Below are 25764 nucleotides of genomic sequence, written 5' to 3' on the forward strand. Positions count from 1 at the left end.
ATAATAATCATGAACTGACCCTTTATCTCCTGACTGAGACAGAAACACAAACACTGCTCAGGTATTATTAACAGATTACTTTTATTATAAATATACAGTGTTAAAATGGAATGGTACCTGACACTGCCAGCCGTTTACCGCTTATAGAAACAAAAAATGGAACTTGAGTTTGTGCTGCAGATCTGCAATCACCACATCACATCACATGAAGGATCACAGAGCGCCACGTTTCCCGCTCTCCTCAGTCTGACTCCGAGGCCAAAGTTCAGCACCGTTTGCAAAGAAAAGAACTCGAGTGAACGAAGCGAGGACGCGTCTGCTGTGAAGCTGATCTGGGACGAAGTGATAAAACTGAGATCACAGGAAGATGTGACTGAGACATTCATCGGTTCTTAACATCCAACGGTTTTAAAGGTGCCACATGCAGCATTTCAACAGCCGTCACTTCTCCCACATTCAGACTACATTTCCCATGAACCCCTCTGCTGCTGGATCGATCAGAACTGAAAACAATCATTTCTGTCGCAGCTGAAATCAGCTGATCCACATGAGGAGAAGCAGAAATATTCAGCTTCAGGACAGTTTTTACTATTTCACAGACTAAATGATAAACTGTTTAATCAAGAAAATAATTTGCTGATTAATCAATAATCACATTATTAGTCTGTTGCGGCTCCTGAAAAGATCCAGAGAAGAAGAATCACAGCTGTTAAAATGTCACGTCGCACCTTTATTTTTTAAAATTTGATCATTTATCTTCATGAATGTTGCTCACTGGATGGATCGCATCACTGAGCGCGGGCCCAGGCGGCCACTAGGTGTCCCTGTTGTCGGGTCCTTTAGGTCCAGTTTGCTCCGGCAGAGGCCGCGGAGCTGAGCGAGCGTCCTGCTGCGGCTTTACCGGGAAAATCTCCCCTCGTGTAACCAAACGTCCCACAGAGCACACCTGCACCTGAGCACAGGTGCAACGAGACGTCACAGCAGGAGCCGCTGTTCAAGTCAAAGGCCTGAAGGCTAACGAGCAAATTTTACTTTCATCCGTTTGCTCCAATTTACACTTTAAGTATCAGGCACTTAATTTGAAGTCCTTTGCATTAACGAGCAGTGCCGTTCAAGACTGATGCTGATGTAGTGTGCAAAACACTGGATATAACATCTGTTCGGACATGCATAACAAAATGTAAACATTTAAATCTTTAACTTTACCAAAGGAAAAAAAAAAAGAATTAAACCTAAAGAAACCTTTACAAACTAAAGCTTAAATAACCAAGAACAGAAGAAAAACTATTCAACCCTCAGACTGGTTTAACATGCTGCTCGTCTCTAAACTAAACCCCGCCCACCCCCGCCCCCAGCCCCGCCTTTAAATGACACCCCGGGCGTTCAGCCCTCTGCGGTGCGTGGTCATTAACATAAGACATGCAGGAAAAAAAATCCAAACTAACTAAGACAAAGGTTCAGGAGATTCAGACTGAAACACTCTGAGATTAAACTGGTCCAGTGGAGCTGTGGTTTGACTGGGAAGCTCCCAGTGTGAGTGCACAAAGGAGTGCAAGTGTTTATAGCTGGGAGGGTGGGGGGCTAATCCACAACATTAAAGCTGCAAACAACCCATAATGCAACACTCTCTGGAGAACACGCTCCATTCAGCACCCCCCGCCCCTCAGGTGTGAGCAGCTGTAAACGCTCCTGCTTTATTTCCTCTGCCGCGCCTCAGACTGAGCATGCTCAGAAACACCTCACCTTACTGCAGTGAGGTTCAGGACGAAGCAGACTGAGACACTAAACATTTATCATGCTGTAAGATGATCAGACCTGTTGTGAGATATATTAAATTTTACTGCATTGATTTTTTAAATATGACTTTTTAAAGAAATAATCAGAAAAAGAAAGAGAGGAGGTATTTTACTGTCTCCTCCTCCTCGACCGTGAAAAGTGACATTTCATAAAGTCAAATCATCAGCGCATCCTGAAACTCCTCGCCGTGACGCTGAATGAAGTCTGGTGGTTTCAGGTGGTTTACACGTGCTTTGGTGCGTCGGCCCAGCTGTGACCTGCCGAGTTCACCTCTGTGCTCACACACTCGCTCACACTCACAACGCTCGGCTGTGAGGAATCGGATGAACAGCTGAGATGAAACGTTTGCAGCTTTATCAACAAAACAAAACAAAACAAAACAACAATATGGCTACATATCTAAGAATAAACAGCACCAGTTAATTTCGGTGTCGTAGTTGATTCCACTACTCTGATAAAATAAAATAAAACATTGGCAAGAAGGAAAAAAAACAACAACATGGCAGATATAAATATGCAAAAACCAAACGAAGCCCATGGATACAGTAGGTGTGCAAATCTGAACCATCGTCTGTGAAAACAAACCGAGAGTCGAAGGAAAAGGCTGCGAGGAAAGAAATACCTTGACATGTGAATTCTTTCAGATACACAAGGTTTTTGTCACATCGCGGTTTCGGTGTTTTGTGTTGGCACTTTGAATGAGAGGAGGAGGAAGTGAGGCGGGTCAGTGGAAAACAGCGCGCGGGTTAACTCAGGTTAACGACGCAGGACTCGTCAGATCTCAGGTGGAAATGACGTCTGTGCCGTTTGGACACGTTTTCTTTCTTTGTTTCTGAGACGAGAACATTTATACGTCTCTTATGTTTATAAGCTACAGATGTTCTAAATGTGGATTAATCCGCCGCTGAAAATAGTCCCCACCAAATCCACTACTTCATCCTGTTTGTTTGATAAGAAATTAGAGTGAGCAGCTCTTCCAGCAAATTCTGCCTCTTTTAAAAATTTAAAATTTAAAGTCGAGTTAAAGCAGAATAACAGCGCAGCCTTATGCTTTAATACCAGGTGGACGTGGGGTCAGTGTGTGTGTTTACAGACCAGCGTCCTACACTGACGTCTACACACACACGTTGGGATAAGCTCCACCCCCCTGGAACAGGTGAAACAGGTGGAGGGAACCTGAGGTAGTCTGAATGTTTGGGCTACATGTTCACGTACGATCTCTTCGACTGTTCTTCCTCCTGTGCTGATGTGATTTATCTGCTGAACAGTGATGGTGATGAAGACGAGCCGACGGCGCCGACGTGTGGCCACAGTGGTCATTACAATGCAAACAGCAGGGCTGGGTATCTGGTGGCGTCTGACTGATCACAGGTGTTTCCACTGTGTCTGATTCAGACGAGCTGCTAATGCTAACCGCTAACATTCTCATTTAAAATGTGAGAACTTTGGCTTCTTGTCTCACAGGAGCTCAGGTGTCCACACTCGTGTCTCAAAGATACCGAGTCCCGCTGAGGACTGAAAGAAAACTGAACGGGTCCAACATCAAGGTATCTCTTTAAGTGACTGTGTTTGAAGCCGGCGAAGAGACAGATCGCGGCCTTTTAAGGCACATATGTGTAAGAAGTTAATATAATTTCAGCTAATGAGCAGGACTATAGAAACGCTTAACAAGCTATAAGGTGAAGACGGAGGAGCTCTCCACTCTGAGCTCCACATAACATCTAAACACTTTATCAGAAAATAACTATCTCTCTACAGACGTAGAGTACAACTTTAAAAATGAAACTACAGAACTACAGTACACTCTAGATGCTAATAATGAAGTCTTGATGCATAGCATCACCCATATATGTAATATTGATTTTTTTTTTATTTTAAGTATTATGGATCTTATTCAATGTTTCTGCGTAACATTGAATAGTGGAGTTGATAGTGTCGTGAGGGTTATGGCAGTGTTTGTTAGAGTCTCACTCCTGTTTCTTTTTTTTTTTTTTACCTAAAGACAGAAATCAGCAGAGAAAGTGTGATTGTCATGATTCTGTGTTGCTCCTCTGCAAAGTTCAATCAACGGCGTGATGGAAAACTGCAGAGAAAAGCAGGAAAGAACAGGAGAAATGGGAAACAAGCTGTGAGTTCAGATGTCAGAGACGAGGGACAGGGAGACACCCCTCCTCCCCCCGCTCTGCGTGTTCATCAGCCACTCCGAGCCCCAGATTCCCGAGCCGACAAACCTCCGGCTGATCTGAGACCTCTGACAGTTTTCTCATCAGAAGCTGCTGATAACAGAGGGAATAATGCTAAAAACAGTGTGTCAGTGTTCGAGGGTCCGGCTCTCTTCAGCTCTGCTGGGCCGGGACAGAGCAGGGCGTGGGACCTTTCTCCTCCTGCTCCAAATTCTCAGTTTCATGCTCTACGTCGGCCTCCTCCTCTTCCTCCTTCTTGACTTCTTTCTTTACTACCGCTCCTCCCTCCCCTTTCTCGGTCTCAGTCCTCTGGGTTTCAGCGTCAGATCCCGGAGGGAGAAACTTCCCGAACCTCGTCCCGTTCAGATCCTCCTCCAGTTTCACCTGGAAGGGCGGCAGCCCGAGCAGGAAGGCCCTGATCCTGCTCGGGGAGCTCAGGTCTGCGGGTTCCTCCTGGTTCTTCATCTCCACGTCCTGCCCTCCTCCGCTTCCTGCAGAGCTGGACCGGCCGCCCAGGGCGAAGTCCTCGGCCTGCTCTGTGCAGCCCGACCTGGGTCTCTTGGATGATGGTTGCTCTGAGTTTCCGTTGACGGCTGCCCGGCTCGGCTCCGGTCCCTCTGTGCTCGGCCTCTTGACCGTGAAACGTTTGCTGAGGTTGAGCGGCAGCGCCTGCTCGGGGGGAGGGGTAATGGGAGAACAGGGGGGTTTGGAGCTCAGGTCCTGGGACAGAGCCTCGGACAGTCGGCGGGTGAAGGTCTGCAACTGAGACGAGTCCAGACGAGTCCTCATCAGCTGGCACACCTGCACGCTGCAGTCCAGGTTCAAAGGCAGGACCCGGAGAGGGGGCAGAGGAGGCCGGTTCCTGGCGTCCCGGCCGCCTCCTCTCTGGGTTCCCTCGTCCCCGTTACACCCTGAGCAGCGGTTGTGGTGCTGGTGGAGCGGGTGGGGTTGAGGCTGAAGCTGGTCCCCACCGGGATGAGGGGTATCCGGGCTTCCACTTTTGGGCTGGAGGGTGTAGACGGTCGGATGGTGCTGCGTCGGGTCCTGAGGCGTCAGCGCCGGGCTCTCCGGGCCTCTCTGGAGGCTGATGCGGTTCCTGAAGACATCCAGAGGACAGACGCCTTTGATGGGACTGAAGCCGCCTAGAGATCCTCCGACGAAGTGGCGAGGCAGAGTGGAGAGGAGCACACCTGGAGCAGGAGCCACGGACTCCCCCCGGTCCTGCTTCAGCTCCTTTGGCTTGGGCTGGAAGGGGAGGAAGGGGGTAGACATGGGGGAGAGCTCAGGGGTGAGAGGCATGTTGACAGGGAGGATGGCCGGCTGGACAGGCTGCAGGAAGGGGGGAGAGAAGAAGAAAATGTCAAGGACACGGGGTCACAGGTGAGCACAGTGCAGGTGAACACGCAGGTGAATGTGCTGCTGGGATTGCCCCTGTGGGGCTGCAGAGCTGGGGGTGTTACCCTGTGCGTGCTGCTGGGGGCCGGTCCACCTCTGCCTTTGGCTGGAAGCAGAAGACTCTGCTGCTGAGTCTCTGCTGCTGCTGCTGCTGCTGCTGCTTTGGCTTTAGCCTGCTGCTGAGCCTGCAGCTTGGCCTGAGCGATCAGCGTGGCCTTGTTGCGTGTTCCTGGCGGCCGGCCTCGGCCTCTCTTCACCACCATGGTGCCGTTCGGGTTCATGATCTGCTCAGAGCGAGGGAACGCGAACAGTTAGTTCTGGGTCTTTCAGTCTGTCGCTGTGTGCATTTTTCAAACAGGACAGAACCAGTTTTACCAGTAAACCCAGTGAAACATAGCGTCCGACACACTGCAGTTCAGAAACCAGAGAACCAGCTGGTCTGTCACTTACAGTACGAGAGGGAGGAGCGGGGGCTCGGATCTTCCTCTCCTTGGCTTTGGGTCCTGGTTTTCGGCCTCTCTGCAGTGGTTTCCTTCCTCTCATGCCTCTGGGCTTTGGGGGTGAGGGGGATTCTGGGATTTTGAATTCTGCTCCTCCCGCTCTGAGGTGCTCTTCATAAGGCAGCATCAGCCTGAGACACAGTTACTGAGGGATCAGTGCATCAACTTTTACACGGGTTATACACAGCATTTGTGTGTGTGTGTGTGTGTGTGGGGGGGGGGGGGTGCGTGGGGGTTAGTGGGAGGGTCTGACCTCTCGTAGTGTCTCCTGGTGCAGGTAGCAGCGCTGGTGCTGCCGGGGCAACCACCCAGCTCATTATAAACCACTTTCCAGAGGCGGTCCGATGTCACCTGTGACAAACAAACAAACACGCAGACACACAAACACAGACACACAAACAAACAAACATGGTGACGATCAGGTCTGAACTCAAACTACAGCAATAAAAAAAGGTTCTGAGTGATCTGATTCAGGATCAGATCATTGATCCTGAGCCATCGATGCTTAAGGCGACTCACCTTTTTGTAGCCTCCGAGCCGTTTGACCACAGAGTACATGAGGAAGAGGTCGACTGAGGACAGAGAGGACGGACACGTTCAAACAAGAGCAGACACGCAAATATGAAACGCAGAGCAGAGGAAAGCACGAATCAGGAGATAAAACAGTCACAGTCCAACTAAACAAACTCGTTTTAAAATGCACTCGACTTTATAAACACCCTGAAAAACAGACCCTCCTGTTTTTTTTTTAAATATATTTTCAGTTCTGCACAGAGACACGCAGACAGAGTCCAGACTGTGTGAGACCTGAGGACGGTGGGTCAGACTCTTCCCGTCCAGTCTGATGGAGCTTCAGAGATAAACTGAACAAATCCAGCTCAGTAAAGCTCCTGAGTTTATACTGATGGATAACAACTACGTTCATGTGTTGGATTAAAAGTACAACAGAATGTGAAGAAACGCTCTGACTTTAAAGGTCCTTCATTAAAACGTCCACAAGTTACACACAATATTAAAAAAACAGAGGAAGAAAAACAGAAAAACACATTCGTCTTTCAACCACACACAGAAAAACACTTCAAACCGCCCTATCTACACACCACATCCTCTCAAACACGTCGGGCAAAGAAAGAAAGAAAGAAAGAAAAGAGAGACTCACTCTTCTTGAAGCCGAGGTTCGGGACTTTGTGGATGGGCGAGCCGTGACGGTCCATGAAGGCGTAGAGCTGATCCAGGAACAGCTGCTCCTCAGGGTGAGGGAGCCAGCTGCCCTCACAGCCGACCTCCACGCTGCCCATCACGTTCTCCTGAGAGGGAGAGGGACACACACACACACACACACACACACACACACACACAGACACACAGACACACAGACACACACACACACACACACACACACACACACACACACACACACACACACAGACACAGACACACAGACACAGACACACACACACACACACACACACACACACACACACACACAGTGTGAGAATCTGTTTTTCTTTTATCTCCTTGAACTGACCTCGTTTCCCACTTCCTGTGTTTTTACTGATTAAAGACATTTAATCACTAGTTTTTACTTTTTATCAGAAAACTTGTTCTGATGAAACCAGTATCCGTCTGCTGCTGAACTGGTGCAGACTGGGGGTCAGACTGGTCCTGGACTGATCAGAGGACCGAACCCCGCTGAACCTCCAGGAGATTTTATCCTCTGTGTTAACTGAGAGGCTTCAAACACCAGGAAACTCATGATTTTAGTTTGTAGAATTGACCCAGAGTCTGGTTAAAATACTTCACTGGAACAAACAGCTTCATAAACACCACAGAAACCTGAAGAATCAAATAATAATATCAAATATTTTAAAGAACGAACCTTCATCCTCTCGATCCAGGACTCTGATTGGCTGGAGTTCGGGGAGTCTTTGCCGTCACGGCCTCTCCTCTTGCGAGGTCGTCCTCGAAGACTGAGAGACGGACATCCTGCAGAAAGAAAACAACAACAACACAAACAACATTAACATTCAAAGAATGTAAGAGGAGGAAGAAGAGGAGGAAGAGTTCAGACACTTAGATTTTTTCTGTGTGAATTTAAAGCTTTACAGTGTGAAGCAGGACAAACTGTGTGTACATGTAGTCTGTGTGTCAGTAAACTGCCTCGAACAAAGGTTTCAGCCCTCTGAATGAAACCTTTCTGTGGGAAGAAGAATCGCTCGGTGGATCCGTCTCTCCGAACGTTCACACGTTTAAATCTGCTGAAACACTCAGCTGGGTTTCCGGTTTGAGGTTCACAGTAAAATAATCCCGTTAATCCCGTAAATCAAAGGCGGAAAAACGTCTGACAGCAGCTCTCTGTGGAACACACACACACTCACACAGAAATGGGCTCTGCAGCATCGAGCTCAGGGAGTCTCAGGAGCGTCCAGCAGGTGGCAGCGTTACACACAAACACAGGAAGCAGTTATTTACACCTCAGGTCTAAAACTGAGTGTTTTAATCTCTTTGATCTTGGTCCAGTTTTGACTTTGGCGTCTTTTCATGTGTACATCCATGAAGTTGTTAACGTGTGAGTCGTGTTTTTCTGTTACACACAGTTGTGTAAAGTTCATGCACGGACTCGCCTGACGTGTGTGACGCTGCTGAGCTGTGTGAGGTCTTTTACTTTGTGTTACTTAAAAGCTCATACGGAGGTTTAGTGTCTGTCACTGCACATCACAGGCCAAACATCCTGATCCCGTCACTGTGGACGTCTGAGACCACGTCTCCCTTTAGCTGAGCGGGAAAATGGTCCCAGACTTTTGGAACCTACAGGATTTATATTTATATTTTTATTTTTTGTGTACGTGCGCTGACCGTGCACACAGCCTCCTGCAGTCGCTGCGGCTCGTTTCTCAGCTTCCCGCCTTTTCTTCTTCTTCTGCTTCTGTCAAACTGACCTAAGCTGCGTCGTCTGTAACAGCGAACTACCTCACACATCACTTTTTCTACATTTACATTTGTACAATTGCTGTAGCCACTTCCTGTATATTTACTATCATTATTATTTTTGTTTTGTGTGTTTTGACTTCCTCCTTCTTGTGTGTTGTGTTTCTCTGAGTGGATCAGTGATTCATCGGATCCATTGGTGCTGATGAAAACTATATTTTAAACTGTGAAAAACAAACTGAGCGAACTGAAAATCCTCTGATCTCCACCTACACAAACACGTACAGGAACCGCGGCACTGCTCTCAGTTCTGTTTGGGCTTGTGAAAGAGGATTTTCAGGTTCTGAAGCTCACTCAAGTTTTTTTGGTTTTTTTTTGTTTGAACCTGCAAAAATGGATTTTATTGGCTGTTTGTTTTAAGCAGAAATGAGCTGTTAACACACGATGATCGTCTGAAAGGGAGGGGACACCGGACTGAGATCCAGCAGCTGGACTCAGACTCACTGACAGATGTGAAAATAAACAACTGTTTACTAACAAAGTTGAACATGAAACGTCAGTGTCGCCTTCACTACCTGTGTCTTCTTCCCCCTTGTGGCCAAAAAAAGTTACTGCAGGTTTAAAGTAACTTAAACTTCCTGTTACTGTCATGTTAATGAAAATAAAGTTCAACTTTAACTGTAAACTTATCGGTATCTAAAAACGTTTATTATATTGTGTTCACATTCCCAAATAAAGTTTGTTTAACCAGATTATCTGTAATCTAATCTGTAAAACCTGATGTGAACCAACATCAGAGCTCAGCCGTCAGAGACGTATGTTTATTACTGAGGCTGTAGTTTGTTGTTGTGTTGGACTGGACTACACACACAGTCCAGTGCAACACAGCTGTCCAACTGGACCTTTGTCCTAACCCTGTAAAAACCACGCTTCATGCTCTGGTACCAGCAGAACTCTGACTGGTTTCACTCACTGAACTGCCAGGAGAAGATGGAGTTGCTCTCCAGCGTCGGGTGGTTGAACGTGTCCCTGCAGTACATCACGCGGGTGTTGGGCAGCGCCCTGACGCCTCCCAGGGCCAGCAGGTGGGGGTCCTGCAGCCCCGGCACCCTCGCCCCGTCCTGGATGCGTCTCTGCAGGGAGCGGAAGCGGCAGTACTGTGGGTAGCTGAGCACTTTGATGCCCTGACGCTCCACCAGGCCGTCTGAGAGAACAAGACACGAGACACACGAGAACCAAATGTCAATCTGGGATCAATAACGTCCTAATATGTTGTGCACACAATGTTGTCGTTTCCAGTTAAGCCTGCTGGTTTGTGAGCCCAGTTGTGAGTCTCAGGGTGTGTTGGATTAGTGTGTGTCAGTGCGTCTTACTCTCAGATTTGTCTCTGAGCGGCTCGCTGCTCTTGTCCGGTGTGTTGTTGCTGTTGTTGCCGTCGTTGCCCAGTGGAGGTTTGTGGAGGCCGTTGGCCCCGCACGGCTGCAGCTTTGAACTGCTCCAACCTGACGGCTGCACACACGACCATCTCACCAGATCCTCCACCCGCACCACCATCTTCCTGGACACCGCCAAAACCTCATCCTACAGAGACAGAGACAGAGACAGACAGACAGACAGTAGGTTCAATCTCTCATACATTACAGCAGGTGTTGTTAGCTGTGGACAGAACTGATGTGTTTAATCATTTTAAATATGCTCATTTTTCAGATCAGATCTTATTGCTGCATTTTTCGGATTTTTTCATCCTGAAAATCATAAGAACAGTTTTTAAAAAGCTCCACAGCTCCTTCCTCCTCCTCCCACACTTCACCTGGTCAACAATCACCTGCTCGTTCGTATTCCAACACGTGCAGGTGAACGCACCGAGCCGAACACGTGTCGACTCTCACTCTGTCAGAGGAAACCGTCTCGGCTGGTGTGTTGGCGAAGCCGTGGCGTTTACGTGAGGACGCAGAGAGACGTGCAGGGTGTGAGAGATAAGGCTGAACCTGCTCAGGTGAGGTGAAAGCTGACGGCCTCTGTGGGCGAGCACTTATTTCAAATCTTTTTTTTTTTTTTAAGTAATTTAATGTTTAACGTTTTAATGTTTAATGTTTTAATGTCAGATTCTCAGCCCTCCTTCCTGCAGCCACTGGAACTCTGATAAACTTCAGGGACTATTTGCCTGATTACATAACGTTTGTTCACTGTTAAACTAACTTTGGGGCAAAAAGTCACCTGACCAGTTGCACCACTTTCTTTTTCTCATCTTCTTTTTCTGTCATCTTTTTTTTTTTTTGCCTCTCACCTTTTCCTGAGAATCTTACTTCTGTATTGGTTGAAGTTGTGCAGCTCTTCGGTCAGAACCAGTTATTTTAAACCTGCTTCGTGCTTTGATCCGTGTTTCTTACAGAAACCGTCAGGAGATGTTTTTATAACCCACAGTTTCTGTCCTGTGACACATCGTGTTGATGTTGATCTTAGTGTTTAATGAAGTCCGCGGGCCCACGCTGCTCAGAGAGTCGATGTAACGTGACGCAACATTTAAAAACGAAAGAGGAAGTTTGTGAAAAGTACCCTGACGGGCCCCTGTGCCAGACTGAAATGTTTTTCATGCATCTGTGAATTAGTGGCCAAGCACAGCTTTGTCACAGACAGTTTTCTGACTCTTTCCTTCTTTCCATATTTTAAAATTTAAACTCATCTGAGTTCAAGTAAAACCCAGTGGCCTCTTCATCACTGTGAGGTTCGTCAGTGTGGCAGAGCTGTTGTACTGGATTACAGCAGATTGTCTGGATGTACCTAATAAAGTGAGCAGGCGGCGTGTGTGTGGAGGGAATGGAAATGTGTACAAATAGCCTCTAAACCTGATTCATCGCTGCAGCAGGAAACTGACGAGCAGTAAAACTCTGCAGCTCAGAGTCTGAGGCCGGTTTTCATCCTCCTGCTGTTGTTTGCATTTTCAATCTGTGCAACAAAACGACCTGAGCGGACAAACAACAAACAACAAACAACATCGGCGAGGGAACAGATCCGACTCGAAACGATTCACAAACGTGTTTCATACAAAACAAGCTTTCCAAACATCGCCTGCGACCGGTGAGTAATCCGGTTTGGGTTCGGTTCAGCAGGCGTCAGATCTGCGACGTCTGAGTTCCGATCTGTTCACACAGGCTGCGACGTGTGTGTCTGCGAAACCGTTTCACTTGTTGCTTTGTGTTTGCGAGGTGAGGACCCACAATTACACACAAACCCCTGCAGACGTTTGGAAATTCGACTTTTTATTTGCTGATGATGTGAAACATCTGAATCTGATTCCTCTCCATGTGGAACCTTCCTCACATGAACACATGAAACTCCACGTGTTCTCCACGTGTTCTCCATCGTCCGAGCTTTGACTGCAGCTCTCTGAATCACCTTTTCTTCTTCTGCTGTGGTTTAACGGCAGAATGAGCCCCAAAACTTTCTTTGTTGTGCGTTTACAGAAACGAATCAGGTTAAAGGAGTTTCCGTCTTTGACCTGATCACGATCATCGTCTTTTTAAACCTGAAGCCATGAACTGAGAAGCTGCCGCTGTGCGATCAGAGCAGGTCGCTGTCCTCCTGCTCGACCTACCCAGGCTCCGCCCCTCACCTAAACCAAGCAGCGTATTTCCAACAGGTGAGAAAGCGTCTGGTGTAAAAGGCGACGTTTCCTTCAGCACAAACAGTTAACACACGCCAGCCTGAGCCGCCGAGGTCTCCTCCCATTCCAGTTTGTCGGCCGGGATCCTGTTCGGTCCTCGAGGCGCTGACGACTGATCCCAACCCCCGAAAACCCCCACCTCCCCTGGGCTGCGAGCAGGTGAGAGCTCCTCACATTCCTGCTCCACAGCAGCCAGGTGTGAGCTCATTACCACAGCAAAGAGGTTTCAGGCTCAGCAGCTCCGCCACAGAGGCACTCAGTGACAGTAAACGCAGCAGCAGCTTTACACGTTGGTTCCTCTCAACTTATTAAACTTACTTAATATAAACATTATACTAAAACTGACTGTTGATGAATGAAAGCATGTAATGATTAAGCCTGAATGTTGTGCAGGACAGCAGGAGGCTGAGCGTAACGCTGAACTGACCAACGTTTAGATGTTCAGTCTTATTTTGAAAGAAACTGGGCGACGACTCCTGTGAAAGCAACTTTCAAAGGCTCAGTTTTCCACCAGGAAAATCGAAAACTCTGAGCAGAGACTTCAACAGCGGAATATCAGCTCAAAATGTGGAAAATTTGGTTTCAGACAAGTCACGGGATTTACATTTGGGTAATACATTAGTCTGATTCCTGAGCTGCAGCCTGCATGTGAACTGTGTTAATCAGAAACACTCAGCAGCAGCAGCAGACTCATCCACATCCCATGCTCCTTCTCTCACCCTGTTCCTGGGAGATCACGCTTTATTTGTCTCAGATTTAAAGTCGTGTCCCTGGTTCTCTGAGAGATGTGACTGTGACTGAAGCTGCTCAGACAGAACATGAAGTTTCTGATCCACACGCTGAGACTGAGGCGGCTGGTTAACCTGTTCGGATTCCTGGCCAAAGACGACGGGATAAAAAAAGGAGGCAGCGTTCCCCTGACAACGTTATTAATAGATGTTCTTAAAGCGTTCCCCGGATTATATCAGGGAGACGTTCACTGTCAGTGAGTCTCTACAGGAGGAGGAGGAGACTGGGACCATTTACACCAGAGGTGTCCAAACTGTGGACATGGCCCACAGAGGGCCGTGTGGCTGCAGGTTTCTGTTCCACACCACACTGGACTCAACCAACTGATCTCAGTGTTCAGGCAGCTGATTGGTCAGACTGTAGAGTGTGAATGGTAGAAGAGTAAACAGCTGCATGAACACATGAACCATATGCACCCACCTCTCCGTGCTCCCTGGTCCGGCCCTTTGGTGTGTCTTCGGGTAAGAAGTAAAGTCTGGCGCTGGCCAGCAGGTGGCGCCGTGTCTGGTCTTCCCACAGTAAGGTCACCTGCACACGAGGAAGAAGGAGAACACGCTCATATAACCACAGACGTCACGCTGCCGATCAGCGTGTTCACATACACGTCAGCGACCAGGTCACTGATCAGACGCATCCTGACGTCCACAGGTACACGCCCTCTGATGGAAGCTCATTTCCTGTTTTCAGGTAACCACCTTTTCACACGTGAGCTCGTCCGGGACAAAGACGTCAGACCAGCAGAGCAGCAGGAATGAGGACGGATCATTTCACGTCTCTGAATTCAAAATAATTTGATGAAAGTGAAACAGTGAGGAGCAACCGAGTTACCGTTCATGTGATGTTTTAAATTTCAGCAAATCTTTAGTTTGCCTCGTGTAAAGACGCGAAACATGAGGCCGATTAAAAACGATAAAACATCTCCCATTCTGATCAATCACAGTACAATGAGTCTCATTAACACGTGTCCGTCCTTTTTCAGCTCATGACCTGAATTGACTAAATTTAGCGTTGCCGTGGGACGTAGACTCAATACAACATACGATCTGTCTTCTATAGCTGGTGTGAGCCGGCAGCGGAGCGGGAACGTGACCCATTTAAAATCCGATCTGCGGCGTCAGTAGGTTTAGTTTGTGTTGGTCAGAGACAACAGTTACAGCAGCACGACAACAATCTGACACACAACGTGAAAGGCGTCTGTGTTCGGTGTGAACCCACAGAGAATCAGCAGCTGTTAAACATCAGCACCGTCACAGAGATTCAACAGAACGTCTGAAAAACTCACCACTGTGTACAAACACAGACATTTCACTGACTGAACCTTTAATTTGAAAAACTGGAAATTTCAGCTGCGTTTCCTGTAAGAATCCAAACGTGGTGCTAAAGAACTAAAAGGTCAGTGTCCAGGTTTGAAGCTCACTGACGTGACTTTGTGTCGGTGCAGGTATCTCACCTCAGCGACGCACACGGGATCCTGCGGGCCACAGCGGATGAAGTAGAACTCCCCGAGCTTCCACAGCTGGACGGGCCCGTCGGGCCGAGCTCTGCTGCTCACCGACTTATAGAAGGCGTAGCTGCCTCGCTGGCAGGAGGGAGCACCCAACCACTGACAGAGAGACAAGACAGCAGAGGGACGCCGGTGAGGGGGAGCTAAACGCTTTGTTTACAAACAAACAAACAAACAGTCAACAGAATAATAACGAGCAGCTGGTTTCAGAGGCTTCATTAACGTCAGTGTCAGACACTTTGACCTGTCGTTTCTCGTTTTTCTTTCCGTCTCAGCTTCATGTAATAATCACGAGGTTTTAATCTTTATTTTTTTTTTAATTAAATTTTCAGGATGAAGTTTTTAAAGAAAGAAAAGTTTTTCCCACTGACGCTGCAAACGTCCAGTTCACGTTCTGATGATGTTCAAACGCCACATGAAACGTCAGCTCCAGGACAATCTGACATTTCTGTGTATTAAAAAAATACCTCAGTGATGAAACTCTGAAATTTAAATGTGAGTGCCTGAGTGCACACAGCCCCCCCTCCCCCCCTTTATTTTCCTGGGTGTGTTCAAACCATAAATTCTGCAGAATCCACCTCTGGCATCAACACCTCTGATGATAAAATTGCACCATCTTGCAGCGAGGCCGTATTTTCACACGTAGAAACAGCACTCAGAGCAGGATATCGTAATATATTAAACAACTCGGAGAGAAAATGTTAAAAATTAACCCCTCACACTGGCTCGCACGGCGGCGGCGTGTCTGCAGGACCTGATACTGACTCAGAACACGCTCAGATGACGTCTGGAGCCGGAGACAGAGACAGGGACGGAGGTGAGGACACCTGCTCTAACAGAACCATTATCAATAATCAGAAGCCTGATATCTAACATGTATGAACCCGTCTGATCCGTGTCACACTTCTCCTCCAGATCCTTTGTTTAAACATGAATTAAGAAAGAAGCAGCAGGTTGTAGAGAAAAGCTTCCAGCTTCCTGTTTTCATTCCTGTGCAGCGCAGCAGCCGCGCTCACAGCTACAGACTCTAAACGCCTTCATACCCTCCATGTGTAAAGCAAATAAACACATCAGTCGTCAAAAGGATAAACGAACAAACATTATAGTGCTGTCTGACTCTCACTCCGGCCCAGCTGCATGACTCCACCATAAAACCATCGGCTGTAGTTAATCATTCAGCGTCTAATTCGTTACAGAGGATCCGACGTGTAAATGAGCTTCATCAGTCTGACTTTTGTTTTCCAGCTTTTCTTTGACAAGGAACACGAATTAGTCTGCACGTCAGAGTTTCATTAAATCTGACACCAGAGGAACGAAGACGGGACGGGACTTTCACATCTGCTGTAAAATGCTGAAGACGCGTGTGTGAGTGTGAATCTAAGGTTAACATATTCAATTTACAGAGGTATGCTGGGTAATGTGCGTCATGTGACCTTTCCTCCCAGGCCCGAGTTAAGACTCTGCTTTTATTTTGGCGCATTTTGAATTCGTCGCTCTTTTTCTGCTCAGTGAGGGAAACTTGCATGTTTTCATATTTTGCCGGCTGGCAGCAGTATGTATATGTCCCAGTGTCCCAGAGCCCACGGTGACGTCTTCAAATGTCCAGTGTCCCAGAGCAAAGCCCAAACACACTGAGCTGCCGTCACACACTCATCGACTGAGACTCTTTAAAAACAGAAAACTGAAAACAATGAATTTCTCAGATCGTTGGTTTGTGGTGACGTTTTTACGCTGCTGCATCATCAGATCTGATTTCTTTCTGATTGGTTCACGAGACGCCTGCAGAATCTCTGAGGTTCAAAACTCAGGAAGCATCATTCAGCTCAGTCCATTTAATGTCAGAGGACACTGAGACGTGTCCCTCGCAAGGTCAAACAGTCCAAGGAGACGCTGTCAAACGTCCAATCAACACATCAAACCCAAAGATGATCAATTTACCACAACAAGAAGCAGAGAAAAAGACAATCCTCCCATTGGAGAGGCGAGAGAAGAACTCTGATCAATAAATATCCCAGCGTGACAGCATCACTGGAGACAGACACTGATGGCGAGGACGGGCTGTTACCTGAGTCCTCTGCAGCAAACTGAGCAGCCGGAGGATAAACAGCATCAAAGCCTCTTCAGAAAAACGTCTCAGTGCAGAATGAAGGCGACTCTGACTCATTTTCTTCATCCACTTACGTAACTCTGTGACTAACCTGACAAAAATGACAACAACGCACTGACGTTCGTGCGGTTTCTGCTCAAGTGTTCACTTCATGCACTGAGGAGGATGAGGATGATGATGATGATGATGATGCCACTGATCACCAAACGTTCTCCGCTCGTCCACCGTTTTGGGACTGAAAGGACGAGCTGGTCTCACAGAGGCTGCTGCCACAGAACAGTTTATTAAAACACCTGAAGCTGATTTATCTTTTTATTTTTTTCATTTTCAAAATTCACGTGATAAATTTCCAGCTGATCATTTACAGACTGAAGAGACTAAAGAAGCAACAGAGAAAATAATCAGCAGATTGATCCGTAAATTAGAGAGAATATCTGAACTGAGCAGCTTAATGTGCATTAATAACCTGTTAATAACCTGTAATGTGTCCTGACAGCAGACGTTCTCAGAGTCCAGGTTCCTCTTTTCTGTCCCCAAAATGGCGGCTGTGTCATTTGGCAAAAACCAATGTCAGCTCGAGGATTTATTTCATCTCCAGCTCCGTTTACACGGAGCTTCCTGTGAGTTTACTCTGTGGATGTGATGAGCAGACTGTGAAGAACATTTGTGATTTATGACAGCGGGTTACATAAATAAGACCTGACTCCACAAGCAGCTAACGCTCCCTGTTTGTGGGTGTTTACACGGCTGGAACAATAAATTGAACGCACCTCGAGTGGGCTCGTACATCTGAAAGCCGGCGCTGTCTCTGCTGCTGCTCGGCGAATAAACCTGCAGCTTTGATTTCACTGTTTTGTAAGAGGAAGTGCGAGGAGCCCCGGGCCGGAGGAGTCTGAGGGGAGGAGCTAAAACATAAAAACACGCCAAAGACATGGAGGCGGCTTCGCTCAGGTCTGAGGCTGCTGGATCCACAGGCCTCCATAGGTGGGATGGAGCCTGACTGAGGCAGATACCTGTCGCCCATCAGCATCCACCCATCTGACGAAACACGGTCTCTTTGCTGTAATCTTTAAACATGAGGAGCAGTGTTTCTGTCAGGAGGACGGTGAGCAGTTTGGACTCTACAGGTTTGTGAAATGGTGAAGCTCAAACTGAGGCAGATGAGAATGATGGATCGCCCTCGCTTCGAACCAGCATCGTCTCTGTTTCTAAGCTGCAGCAGATCGTGTTTCAGTTATAAAGGCTCTTAAACTCCAGCTCTGACTAATGTTTCAGTTCAGTTTTTGGGCTTTAGGTTGAGTTATTCTGAGGTTAGAGGGAGGTTCTGTGAAAACATGGCATCTGTTGTCCAGAGAAGCACCAAACTCCTGGTTACTCTCCGTCAGATTATTCTGCCTGTTGCTTCCTCGTCACCTCGGCTGACCATGGTTCTGTTTTCACGGCTGAGAAGCTAGAACCAGGGAACTGTGGGTAGTTTTTGCTTAATTCGATTATCAAAACTTATTTTCTGTCCATCATCTAAGTGACGAATCGCTTCAGCTTCAGACATTTCCATCCTGAGACACTGAAACACTGCTGCTGCGAACACGGAGCCGTTTCCTGATACTGAATCCATCACGGAGCCTCCGCTCCGCTGCGACCCTCTGTTTGGAGCTGGAGGCCAGAAAAGACCGAATTACAACCGTTTCACACGAAACACAAGCTGCAGACGCACGGCTGTAACATACGAGCCGCACACGACCCCGAATATTAAACAGATACGTCTCAGTGACTGAAGTTCAGGCTGGAACACGGTCGCTGCTGCTGATTTATTCTGATTGATAAATCTATCGATCCTCTGAGCTCTTGTTCTGTGTAGATGTGAGCAGGAAAAGCAGCTGATATCAGACCAAGGTGGCTCAATGATTATCTGAACTGTTCCTGATTGATTTGCTTTCAATCACCTCGTGGCTGCAGCTCGTTCACAGTGAAGCTGAGCAGTTTTCAGAGCGTGGCGGATTCGTTTTTTCATTTTAAGTGAATTAAAGCAGGCAGAAGTCACATTCGCCGAGCTCATTATCCAGCAGAAATAAAAGGCCTAGTGTATAAAGTCAGGGTGTGGCCGGCTCTGCAGCTGCTATCCATTTACTCCTGGTAGATGGGACGTGAAGATTCACTAAATAAAATGCGTGTACAGTATTTCCTCCGCTGTGTGTGTGCCAGGATCAGCGTGTTTCTGAATGACAGCGTCTCACAGACGAGCCTGCGTTCGCCGTGCAGCTGCTGTGATGTTTGGACGCAGCGGCTCCCGTCGCCCTTCGCCTCCCGCCTGCCGCCTAAATGCAGAATATTCTCAAATTCTCACTCCTGTGTTGATCATCCACCACCCCCACCCCACCCAGGACACCCTCCCCCACCCAATACCCATAGCCCACCACAGGCAGCCTGCCCCCCCCCCACCACACACACACACCTCCCCCTCCCCCGCCCGCTGTAGCTCTGCAGACCAGCTGCAGCAGGCCCAGGATCAATTTTTAGAAAGATACTAAATAAATGTCACAGCAGAAAATATACATACGAGCTGCACACGAGTCAAACAGCAGCATTAAAACCAGAGCGCGTTTAAAACGCTGCTATGAAACACAGAGCTGCGACATAATGTTTAATGACGTCACTGTGGAGTCTCACACACACACACACACACACACACACACACACACACACACACACACACACACACACACACACACACACACACACACACACACACACACTTTGTGGTCCTGTGGGAAAACTGCAGGACACCAAAACTAAACACTAATGAAAAACAACATCACTATCGGAGCTGACTGAGGAACTTTCTGAGCCCCAGCAGGAACGTGATGTCTGCATCACAGGAACATTATGGAGAAATAAAGTGAAGAGACAATCAAACTAAATTAGACAAGGTCAGTGCTGAATGTCAGCCCGGCTCCATACGCTGCTATAGGAGCTGAACCACAGGAGACTAAAGGAAACGCCACAGAGTCTGTGTGGAAACATCATCATCATGATGCACCACACACACAACATTAAGCCCGTACAGAAAGATTATGAGAACATTTAAACACACAAACACACACCAGAGGAAAATAAAGTCCGGTATCAGTCCTGCAGACGCGCTGCAAGTTCCCACAGGAATATCACACAGACGCCGTCGGATCAAACCATCATTAAAACTCAGTAAAGTCAGCGCAGCGAGACCCAGAGGCTCATTTCACAAAGATATTAAAGACAGGTTATCGTCTCATTTCAGAGATAAAATAAGTACAGAGCAGCACGGACGCATTATAACAGCACAGATGTAACACTGAGTCACAGAGACGCTGTCAATGTGTCTGCATTCAAAATATACAAATATCAATATGTACTTCAGACACGGTGTCAGCCTTTAACTACGTGTTTTAATTAGTTTTTTATAAATCCAGAACAAAATCAAGTCTAAAGAATAAAATGAAGTCATGTAAAGTTTTTACTGTGGGTCCACACAGGAGTATTATGCTTATTCTAATCAAGTTTCAGTTACTGTCGACCGCTACAGACAAAATATTAATATATTAATATTAATCCAGTGAACTGTGCGAGAACCTTAAACATTACACGATAAAGTATAAAGTTTGGAGCCGACAGACACGACTTTATCCTCTGTGAGTGTGTTACAGATGAATTTAAGGAAAGTTTGACTAATTTATGAGAATAAAGAAAACAGTTAAAGTCTCCACTGATTCCACTGAAGGAAAACTTTCGATTTATTTAAGGAGGATTATCCTCAATACGACACCAGCAAAACAATAAGTAAATCCACTACAGAGGACTGCAGACAGTATTCATCTCTGACGGAGTATTATAGGATTATTATTATTATTACCAGGTGTGGGAAGGACAAATCATTACTGGTCACTGTATTCTAAATATTATAGTTATACAGAAAGATGAGGAATAACATAAAGTCTGTACTGATCCCGACAAACAGCTGTAGAAGTGTTAAAGGAGAATTCTACATGATTTTAAGGATTTTTAATGCGCTCAACATAACTGTCTGTGATCAGTGAGTGTTACTGACAAAATATTAGGAATTTACCAAACATCATTTTATATGTGAAAATATTAAAGTTATTAATAAGCACGTAAGTAGGAACAAGAAAAAAACAAAGCAAATATAAAATAAGACTCATTATCAGCCACCACAGGAAAACCACAGATATTAGGTCAGAAATAAAAACGTTTATAATCGTTTAGAAAAAGTATTAAAGACAGATTAAGACAAAGTCTCTGTTAGTGGATCAGTGTTCTCGATACCACTGACCAGAAAAAGTAAAGTACGATTAAGACCAAACACTGAGTGTTACAGACAAAGTCTGAGCCATGAATGAATTATTTTAGGAATCTGAAACAGTTTTTGTTTGGAATTTGACAGAAACAGATGGAGATAAAATCAGGAATATCGTTAGCATATTTATGTGATATTATTAGGTTAAAGTCTGTGTGTGAATCTGTGGTGTGACATTTAGATGTTTTCAAGTTTTATTAAACTCATATACGACATGGGAAAGATCAGAATAAGGTAAGAAAAACAGAGTGTGCCGCTGGGTGAATGTTAAACAGGACAAAGAAATAAAGAAACGCTTTCATTCACAAAAACAAAAGAAAAAAAACAACATAAAAAATAATCAATTCATTATAAAACTATTTCCAGTTTAAGTTTTGTCCACTGGGTAATGAATTAATCCAGTGAGTTTTAGAAATTAATGGATAAAAAGGCAGAAAAAAAAGAAGGAAAAACTACAACACAGTGAGATAAAGTCGGTGGTGAGCTCTGCAGACACACATTCAGCCTCAGAAGGACATTTATACGTATATTTAACTTAATTACAGAGAGAATATATGATAAATACTACCATCCACTCAGTATAGTGTATAATAAACCTACTTTTATCTGCTATCGGAGTGTTGTAAGAATATCACAGAGTTTTTTTTTTTTTTTCCTGGGCCTGGGGGAGGGCCAGCTGAAGCTGTGCTCCAGCCTAGTGGTGGAAACGAGGCAGGGCTGAGCAGGCAGGAAAATAAAAGCCACATAATATAATCTGAGCAGTGAGAGGCAGCCCTCTGTCTAAAACACACACACACACACACACACAGAAAGAATTTAAAATGGAAACCCTTAATCTGCATCCTGCCTACGTCAGTTCTCGTGATATTTCTGGGAATAATGCAGTGAGATTTTTTTTTTTTTTTTTTTTTTTACAGTTTTCAATACAGGAAGGAAGAGAAAAAAAAACTCTGACAAATATTAATAATAAAATGTCCCCTTCTTTGGACAAACAATAAATAAATAAATAAACTCAGTATTGACCTTGGGTATATCCTGTTATTCAGAAAGCTCACAAGTTCACCACTTGGTTGGGGGGGGCGGGGGTGTTAATGCTGCAATAAATTAATATTTAAACACAGATATTTTATATATATATTTACTTTTATCTAGATTAAAGGTTCCCATATACACACACACACATACAACGAGCACCGGAATATTTACCCCCCAACACATGGAGGCTTTCTGTCAAAATAAATGACTTTGTTGGTTTATTCTCCTGAAGCTGTGTGTGTGTGTGTGTGTGTGGGGGGGGGGGGGGGGGCAGAAGGACTAATCCTCGTTATTTCAAGTACACAAACTCCACATTTACCCTTCACACACACACAATATTAACATTCCTCCTTAAACTGTGGCAATTACGCCGGAGACAAAATGTCGGGGGAGGGAGGGGGGGGGGGGGGGGGCCGGTTTGATAATAATATCAATATGCTTCCTATTATAAGCAACAGCAGAGCTGCTCCACCTCGCCCCTGTCGACAAATATTTCAGTCTTTAAAATCACGTCGGTGTAGAAATTAATTTGGAGTCTGAGGCCAGAAAAGAAAAATGTCGATGCGACGATTCGCCTTTTCTCTCTTTTTTTTTTTTCTTTTTTTTTGTGTGTTGTTGAAAAGGTGGACTCGCTGCTGAAAAGTTTCCTGATATTTTCAGGGAAACGGCCATAAATTGAATTTTATTCAGCTGTAATGTGCTGCTGGCTGCGGGTGGGGGTTGGTAAGGCAGAGCAGAAGCTGAGCCTGTCGACAGGACACACAAAGAAATTAATCATTAACACGCCGAAAATATCAGAAATATTAAACTGGAATTTAACGACCGAGTCTCCGGTAACAAACGAGGCGACAGCTCGGTGTCACCGCCGATCGTTTCCCCCGAAAAATACAAATATCTGCGGCTTATTTTCCGCCTCCGGGGGGAAAAAAAAAGTTGAGCCTGGTTGAATAAAGTTGTAATTGCAGTCAGAGCAACTCTCCGAGCCTGGGTTTGGTTGATATGGGAAAACAATCAATACGACATGGTCAAAGTAAATGAAATAAAACACGGAATCCGGCTCCGGTTCACAGCGACACACGGTCCAAATATTTCCCCCATCAACAGGTCACAGAGAGCGGCCGGTCAACGCCACGGAAAAACACATTTATTTGGAAATTATATCGGCTTTACCTGTATTGCATTGTGCTCCATTGCAGTCCTGCATTCCCTCTCTGAGGCCCCTCTCCGGTTACACCGCCGGGACTCGCCGATACACAAACAAACGCACCAGAGGAGGAGGAAGAAAAAAAAAATAAAAGCCTGTCTTTTCTTTTTTTTTTTCTTTTTTTTTTTCTGAGTGGAAATGGGACAGGATCTAGGTGTGGCCAAAGTTTGCCACAGAGTCCAACTTAATGCTAAAGTCACAGTGAAACGGCAGCATCTTTAGCTTCAGCGATGTGACGTATTTCCGCCTGAAACGGAATCGGAGGGCGGGGCTTAGCTACGAGCCCCGGTGGAAGGAGGACTCGGAGGTTTTACTCCAGTGAAGGTGCTTTAACGCAGGAGAAGGATTTCTGTTAAAAAGCACCAAATAAAATGAGCTTTACTTTATGTATTAAACAAATGGTGAAGGTGCAGCTGAATTTAAAGACTCATCTCAACTTTATTAGAATTCATAACGTAAATATATGGAAATTATATTTAGTATTATTTATCTAACTAAAGCTAGTAGAGAAATGTGATGCAGTAAAAACTGCAGTATTTCCCTTTGAATTATAAAGAAGCAGAAAAGTCATGTACTTCAAAACTGTACTTTGGAAAAGTAAAAAGTTAACGCAGCGGTTAATGTGACAGAAGTTAAGAGTGTGTAAACAAACAGGATCATACAGGATGGTAAAACATCCACAGTCAAAGGTTTAGTTCAGCTTCATTTTTCCAGTTGTTATTGAAATTTGTGTTGTTTAATGTTTCTGAAATTAGATTATTATTATTTTTTAAACTGAATCATGTGGTTGAACTACACTCAGTCTGAATGTTGGACTCATCCAGCAGACGAACACACTCCTGACATTTTTTCTACAGTGGTAATCAAACACTGATCAGAACGTTTGACCCACAGATCAATACATCTGAGTTTGCTTTGGTTTTACCTTCAGTCCAGTTCATCCCAAACCAGCTCTGTGTGGTTCAGGTCTGGAGACTTCATCATGTGAAGCCGCCGTCTGGTTCTGTTCTTCCAGTGTTCTGGGTCATCGTCCTGCTGTAGGACGAAGCTCTGACTGAGCTGAGAGCAGCACACAGTCCTGCACGTCCACGTCCTGCACGTCCACGTCCTACAGAACATCACTGTCCTGATGAAGCGTCAGAGGCTGAAGTTTGTTCCATCGCTGCCTTTGTACAGATGGAGGTTTTTTTCTGAGTAACACCTGCGACACGTGCAGGAAATGTTTGCATTAACTTCCAAATATTCATTTACTTCCAGGAAAGCTGTGAGTTAACCCTTCACTGAATCCCTCCCTGAAAAAGGCTTTTGTTTTTTTAACCCGGGGCAGTTTACTGCTGACATTTTAAGGTTTTTCACTGGACTTGTTGCTGTTGTAAAACTTTTACCTGGTGGTGTGTGTATCACAGTGACACCTGTAGGGTCTGTGGTGGCTGTAAAGCAGAGTCTGGAGGAAACAGACTGATCACGGCCGCAGTGAAGCAAACAGACTTGTGAATCCACACTCAGTCTGCACAGCTTGGGTTAAAAATACAGTGGAGACACATCAGCTTGTAATGACAGCATCCAAACACTAGGTCTAAAAATATTTTAGCTGCTGTATTCACACACAGTCATTGCTGGAGACTAATAACACAGGCTTCATGCACAAAATATCTCCACGTGTTTCCCTGTAGTTAAGCTTTAAATTATTATATCTGCGTGTTCGAAGCCTGTGTGGGAGTATAAAGCTTAAATATTCATTAACATTAATTATCAGATCTATAACCATGACAACAAAAGGCTTAAATGCATCAACACATCAGGCTATAATCCATGTAAGGAGTGCATTTAATTTACAGCGTAGGAAGAAGTACTCACAGCACACGCTACAAAAGCACTCCATTACAAGTAGAAGTACTGACTCTGCTACAGTAAAAAGAGAACAAAGGTAAAAGTTCTCAGCAGCAGAATTAGTTATGTTATTTATATTATTTGATTATTGTTACTAATGCAGAACTTTATTTAAGTGAAAGCACCAGAACAACAATGCAGACAAACTCAGTTACAAGTAAAAGTTCTTTTAAGTAACAGTATTTTTTTATTTCAGTATCAAAAGTAAAAATATTCATTCAAATGTTCATTCTTTAAATGTTTATTATTATTTCTGAGGTTATTAGATCATTAATCTATCGATGACTCAGCAGCATTTTATATATATAGTATATACTATATATACAATATATTATACTTCTGAAATGCTGTTTATTCACTGTATCTTTAAGTAGGAACAAATAAATATTTTATAGGTACCACAGAGAATTTATTACATTA

At 45.4% G+C, this 25764-nt stretch overlaps 1 protein-coding gene across 1 annotated transcript; it reads right to left on the reverse strand.

The window, feature by feature from the left end:
• Nucleotides 1-3741: 3741 nt before the first annotated feature.
• zgc:77151 (uncharacterized protein LOC337153 homolog) lies at nt 3742-23665 on the reverse strand. The gene is made up of 12 exons (XM_041052504.1): nt 23421-23665; nt 14707-14859; nt 13677-13784; nt 10177-10384; nt 9777-10007; nt 7755-7861; nt 7035-7182; nt 6395-6447; nt 6129-6226; nt 5826-6006; nt 5441-5659; nt 3742-5309 (listed from the first exon to the last, which is right to left on the reverse strand). Exons 1-12 carry the CDS (start codon nt 23439-23441, stop codon nt 4134-4136), a joined length of 2703 nt encoding a protein of 900 aa, XP_040908438.1. The 5' UTR covers nt 23442-23665; the 3' UTR covers nt 3742-4133.
• Nucleotides 23666-25764: the final 2099 nt, after the last annotated feature.

Source organism: Toxotes jaculatrix, chromosome 12 (genome assembly GCF_017976425.1).
Source record: "Toxotes jaculatrix isolate fToxJac2 chromosome 12, fToxJac2.pri, whole genome shotgun sequence".
In the NCBI taxonomy this organism is placed as follows: Eukaryota; Metazoa; Chordata; class Actinopteri; family Toxotidae; genus Toxotes; species Toxotes jaculatrix.

Bases quoted from the DNA above. Each gene is read 5' to 3' on its own strand.
- zgc:77151 (XM_041052504.1), bottom strand. From the start codon at position 23,441: ATGGAGCACAATGCAATACAG. The intron at 14,860-23,420 runs GTAAAGCCGATA...TCTCTCTGTCAG, and splicing joins TGGAGCACAATGCAATACAG to TGGTTGGGTGCTCCCTCCTG. The intron at 10,008-10,176 runs GTAAGACGCACT...TTGTTCTCTCAG, and splicing joins GCTCAGAGACAAATCTGAGA to ACGGCCTGGTGGAGCGTCAG.